The sequence below is a fragment of the Vitis riparia genome, unplaced genomic scaffold, assembly GCF_004353265.1.
Source record: "Vitis riparia cultivar Riparia Gloire de Montpellier isolate 1030 unplaced genomic scaffold, EGFV_Vit.rip_1.0 scaffold823_pilon_pilon, whole genome shotgun sequence".
NCBI lineage: Eukaryota > Viridiplantae > Streptophyta > Magnoliopsida > Vitales > Vitaceae > Vitis > Vitis riparia.
In genome coordinates this window covers 156-6268 of record NW_023269802.1, presented here as the reverse complement: position 1 = coordinate 6268, position 6113 = coordinate 156, and the positions used below count along the sequence as shown (strand labels likewise).

At 37.4% G+C, this 6113-nt stretch overlaps 1 protein-coding gene across 1 annotated transcript; it reads right to left on the bottom strand.

Annotated features, from left to right (window-relative positions):
- Positions 1-2078: 2078 nt before the first annotated feature.
- LOC117910710 (G-type lectin S-receptor-like serine/threonine-protein kinase At5g24080) lies at positions 2079-5720 on the bottom strand. Its single transcript, XM_034824828.1, has 5 exons — positions 5468-5720; positions 3478-4826; positions 3194-3374; positions 2608-3061; positions 2079-2521 (listed from the first exon to the last, which is right to left on the bottom strand). The coding sequence occupies exons 1-5, from the start codon at positions 5710-5712 to the stop codon at positions 2177-2179; spliced, it is 2574 nt and encodes an 857-aa protein (XP_034680719.1). The 5' UTR covers positions 5713-5720; the 3' UTR covers positions 2079-2176.
- Between the last annotated feature and the right edge of the window lie 393 nt (positions 5721-6113).

Sequence of the window (6113 nt, the reverse complement as noted above, 5' to 3'; positions counted from 1 at the left end):
GGACATTACATACAGTTATTAAATATGAAAGGTACATTACTCAATTTTGAACTTGATGAGACAATATGCAAAACAAGTTATAGGTTACAGGGGTAAAGTGTAATAAACTCATATATTTATGTCAAAATTTAAATAGTTAATAGAACAAAATTTCAAGATATGATATGTAATAATAATATTTGATATTTTATATTATAAATATTATAAAAATATTAAATCCGATTTGGATTATGTTTGAGTTGTCTGAATCTTTAGTCATCCAAATTAAGCTTGAATTGAAAATATTTAATCTATCACAACTCAAGTATTGAAAATAATTGTTCAAGCTATTAAAACATCAGGTTGAGTAGGGTCGATCCGCTCAAGTTATGCCCCTACCTCTAACTCAAAAAAGAAAGAAGAAATATATTTGATAAAATTTTAAACTCAAGGTGATTAAATATATTTAACCCAAAGCTCTAGAAGGTGAACAAAATTAACTCTAAAAAAGTGTGAAGAAAAATCAAATATAATTAAAATTAATTAAGAATTTATATTTTTTTTAAATTATTTAATTTTTATATAAAAGAGTATAAATAAGTAAAATGAATAAAGAATTATGTAAAAATAATTTATTAAGATGTAAAAATAATTTATTAATTTTAAATATATTTTTATTTTTCTTTTTAGTTTTTTTCTTTGTTTAATTTCTTTTTGTTGTCGTTACTTTCAAATCTTAGACAACCGAACATAGTGTTATATCTTTTAATTGACCCATTGTTATTTGATTTTAATGTAATTTGCTAACTTAATTAATAAGATAACAAAGAAAATTAAAAAAATGAATTAAATATGTTTTTTCTAAGGCATATCAAAATTTAATGTGTTAATTTTGTAATTTGACATGTCAAAAGTTGAAATTTCAATTTTACGAGGATTAAGATATTTAACTCTTTTATATTTTATTCTCTTAAATATGTAAATGGCAAAAATATCAAATTTTAAAAAAATAATCGAAACTTTGGTAGATGGATATATCTCTCCTATATGTCACTTCAATATCTATCCATCTCCCCTTATGTCACTTCAATGTCCACCAACATATCGATGACGTCTCCCAATTAGAGAGAGAGAGAAAGAGAGTATTCCTTAATGAAAGAAATCACCACAAACTATCTTATATGTCACTTCAATGTCCACCAACATATTGATGATATTTCCCAATTAGAGAGAGAGAGAGTATTCCTTAATGAAAGAAATCACTACAAACTAAACTTGATCCACGATGGGGCTCTTAGAGAATAATAGCATATAGCTCTAAAAAACATATATCAAATCAATAACATAAGGTGTAATCATAATCTTAAAAATCGTAGCGGAAAATTGTCATGAAAAAATGGAATAAAAAAATTAGTAAAAAATTATGTAAAGTGGTTATGAGCACTCATAGGGATCACTTGATTGCTCATCAAAATCCGATTCTTTTTTTCTTTTTTTCCCTATTATTTTCATATCATCTAATAAAAACCAGCATATACCTTTTGTTGTCATTATTCATCCGAACAAACTTAATCATAGTTACCAGAATGACCTTAAGGAGGAATTGATAATAATTTCAAGTTTTCAAGTCCAATGTAAGTCACATGAAGTAATTAATTATTAGAGTTAGATCTAAATAGTTTGGAACAAAGTTACCAATGTAAACTAGATACCAACATTATGGTTATATATGAAAGTTAAGGGGATTAAAGTTGGCATAATGGATTATTGAGTTTGTAGTTACAATTTAATGTAAAATTATGGGAATTGAGAAGTATTAAATATCATTTATGCCAATGGGATTTAGCTTATAAAAATTAAAGAGCTAGATTGAATTCTTTCAAAATTGTTGAAGATTTTATGCATATTGATGTGAGCTATGCAACAAATCACTTGGCCGACTATCGTATCCTTGTGGGGACAAATCAAAGAGAAGTCAAGTACAGCAATTTCTCAAATTGTCAAACCAGAAATGGCTTAAATCTCCTTTAAAAGACCGAGATTTTCGTACCTCAACCTATGCAAAGTTCTCTACTAATTTCATTGCCCATTAGTATGTATGGTAACAATTGATCAATAAGAATTATGTTTCTGGACAGTATCTATCAAGGTGATAAAATTCCGGGACAACAACAAAATTTGTTCCATTTCTCCTTTGCTATCTAGGTGACATTGTGGAATAACTACATGTAGCCCTTGATGAAGGATGGGTACTATTATTGATGGTGAAGAAGCTGGACTGGTTGAACTCTCTCTTCATGGCTCTGTATACATTGTCTAAGCCCTCCTCCATGAGCTCCAGAACTGTCTGTGGCATTGGCGGTGTGTTGATTTCAAGTGATCCTTCCAACATCTTCACCACTTCCCCCATTGAAGGCCTCATGAAAACCTCATCTTGAATGCACCAAAAGCCAGTTTTCAATGCTCTTTCTAGCTCCTCTTCCTCCACTGCCCCTTCCAGTCGCCTGTCTGCAACTTTTCTTGTCGTCCCATTACTCATTTCCTAGAGGAATTGGCATTTGCGTTAATAAAATATCAAACACTTAACAATTTGTGATTTACAGAAGCAAGAACTTGATTGATCTATACCTTAAAAGCCCACCCAGGATAGAAGAAGTCTTCTGCATCAAAGGTCATGTCAAGGTTTCTCCGGCCACCAACGATCTCCAGGAGAAGCATTCCGTAACTGTAGACATCGGCTTTTACAGTAATAGGCCGGTTGCTAACCCATTCTGGAGCCAGATAGCCCCTAGTTCCTCTCACCATAGTGACAACATGTGAATGCTCTCTGCCCATCAGCTTTGCTAGTCCAAAGTCTGAAACTTTTGGACAGAAATTCTCATCTAGAAGTATGTTTTCAGGCTTGATATCGCAGTGGATTATCCGATTCCTGCACTGCTCATGAAAATAAGCAATCCCTTGTGCAGTAGCAATGGCTATATGGAAACGAGTTCCCCAATCTAGCAGTCTGTCCCGGCAATGCTTTGAGGGGAATATCCACTTGTCCAAGGAACCATTTTTCATGAACTCATAAACCAGAAGCCTGTGAAGAATCATCAAATTCCAACCCCATTATAAGCTCGAAAATATAGTATGCTTGACCCCAAAAGAGGATGATAAGAATTTAATTATGGTTAGTGGTAATTGGTTTTAGGCGATGAAATGAAATGCATACCGGTGAGAGCCTTCCGAGCAGTAGCCACATAGGCGAACCAGGTTCATGTGATGCATAGAGCCAATGGTGTTCACTTCAGTTATGAATTCCTTCTCCCCATGAGGCAAAACCTTGTCAAGCTTCTTCACTGCAACCAATGTCCCATCTGAAAGGCTTCCCTTGTATACACTCCCAAACCCTCCTGAAAAAAAGAGAAGACAACATTAATCCAAATTGATCAAGTCCAACTGCCTTTTTCAAACAATTTCATCCCTTTCAAAGTATATGTATATGTACATGCTGACCTGTGCCGAGCAACTGCGAAAAATTGCCGGTTCTGGACTGCAAATCGCGGTAACTGAAATTCATTGGAGCACCGGACACAATCAAGGAGCTTTCCAGGGATCTCTTCAAGGCCCTCCTTCTGTACACAGTGTGATATAACAACAAGCAGAGGAGTGCTACAAGGACAATCATGCTGAGAACAATTGGAAGAACCAAGACCTTGTCCCGGAGGCCATCAGATGAATCCCCAGATCCTGTTGCGTTGCCTTCAGGTGACCCATTAGGACCAACCTTCACAAACAAGGTCGAACTCGTGTCCTCGAATCCACCGAACTCCAAGCTGTTCAGCAGCCAACAGTAAGGCTTTTCCTCACTCAGCCCATACACGGAAGCAACACAATCACAGTCTGATAAACAAGCATCCCCACACTTTGATAATGGGGACATGCTACTATAATTTGCTATAATCGAAGATTCAGGGTAATAGTAGTTAGTTTGCTGTACTATCGACATCTTCAGCTTGGAAGCAGTTGAATTCCGATGATTATTATCACATTTCCCAGCTGACACCGACGAATTCTCTGAGCACTGGCCGCTGTCTCCCACCTTAGAAGCCCCCGGCAGGCATGTACAGGAGGCATTAGTCTTGCTTCTGTCCAAGTTACACACCCCATTTCCGCAAACCCCAGCAATATCACATGGGTTAGAAACTGCAGCCCATTCAGGCACCCATTGGCGAGTGCCGTTCACATCATCGTCCCAACGATACAGCCTCAAATTCCCATTCATCTCGAGTATCAATCTTCGAAGAACTAATGGCCTAACTGTCTGATTCACAGACGAAGACAGCCCTTTCTCATCAGTATCACTTTTGTAAACATAAACCGCCCCATCAGATGACGACCCATACATGATCCCAAAGCTCCCCGCCTCGTCCAAAACCGCGACTACATCGCCTGTTACGTTTGATATATCGGGTCCAGACCAGTAGGAGTAGTTGGCATAAGACTGCAACGAGGTGATGTAAGAGTCGGGCAAGTTGTAGATGAGTCCAAGGCTGAGGGAAGTGGGCTGCTGCAGCATCTGGAGAGTGTAGTAACCACCATGCGCAGGTGAGGAGGATGTGAGCTGCATTGAAGCTGTGAGAGGTTGGTTTGGGAGGAGAGTATCTGAAGGGTGAGAAAAGCTCTGCCATAAAGGGAAGTTGGTGCCATTGTACAAGATGAAGTTGCCGGATTCAGACATGTATGCCGTCTCAACACCTTCGCCGGAGGTGTTTGACGACCAAACTGTTGCATCTCCGTCGAGCAGGAGAAGGTTTCCTGTGCTGTCGAGCTCCAGTACTGCATCTTTCCCGACGGGGGAGTTTCTATATATATGCAGATGATTGAGAGAAAATGAAATTGTTGGCTAAGTAGTGATCACATTCACATTCACATATATACCTGCAAAAGCTTGGGTAAAGACTAGAGCATGTTTCTGAATTCAACGACACTGACATCTTCTTAATTAGACTTGGAAAAAAAAAAACAATTTCCATTATTTCTTTCAATAGTCAATTTATGAAAAATGATATACAAATTGCTTAATCAAATAACATATAGTTTGAATATAGACACAATGATTAAATATGATAATTTTTTAAAATAATAATAATAATAATAATTTTATTTAAATTTTTTTCTTATTTTTTCTTTTCTACTATTTCATCTCGCTAGTTTCTTTTCCTAATATTTCCCTTAAATTAAAAAAATCACACCAAATGGATTAAAGAATTTGTTCATCAAGTTAATCATCTTCCTCATCACTGTCTGGGCCAAAGGCCCCAAGACACCACCGTCTGCCACAACATTCAACAGCTCCTGGTTGTGGTACGACGGGGCCCAGATTAAACAAGCTTTGGGGCCTAGTCCACATACCACGTACAACAAATTCTCAGAAATATTCAAAACCATGCACATATTACACTATCACATCATCATCAACTTGCCCTAAAAAGTAAAAACTCACCTGCTAGCAGACCAAACCATGGTTCTATCTCCCGGAAGCTGCCCAAACCAAATCCCCAACTGATACCGGTCGTCGGACTCCACCGGAGAAAGCCCGAAAGCAAACGTCCCATTCTCCGAAACCCAAGCACGATTCTCCTTAGCCACCAACCTCGCGCCCAACCCAACGCTACCAGTCGCAACACCGACGAGCCCGGCCAAAGCCAAGAAGAACAAAACCCTGGTAGGAGAAGAAGAAGAGGCCATGGAGATGAGAAAATGTGTAATGTAGATGGTGAATTATTGGCATGTAAGTATTTAATAGAAGAGAGGCTTCCCCCCAAGTATTTGATGAGAGTTACATTTATGCGAAAATGAGATGGATCACGCCACGTGTAGAGTGGTGGTTGAGCTACAACGTTGACAAAGGTGGATCCAATGGTCGGTGTGAGAGGAATTATTGGATAATGTGGGCACGTGGTGGGTGTTTGTGGTATTCAAATTGAAGTGGGAGAAGCCGAAAGTGTCAATTCTATATGACACGTATTTATTTTTATTTTCAATTAATGCCCGCGTAAGAATGATTTTCTGATATTCACACTTGCATGTAAGGTTGGTCATGGATTATTGGATTTGACATATATATGATGTATTAATTCCTCTTTAAT

Excerpts from the sequence above, each read along its gene's own strand:
- LOC117910710 (XM_034824828.1), bottom strand. The coding sequence starts at position 5,712 with ATGGCCTCTTCTTCTTCTCCTACCAGGGTTTTGTTCTTCTTGGCTTTG. Across the intron at positions 4,827-5,467 it reads ATGGTTTGGTCTGCTAGCAG|AAACTCCCCCGTCGGGAAAG; the intron begins GTGAGTTTTTAC and ends GCATATATATAG. Across the intron at positions 3,062-3,193 it reads TGCTCGGAAGGCTCTCACCG|GCTTCTGGTTTATGAGTTCA; the intron begins GTATGCATTTCA and ends GATTCTTCACAG.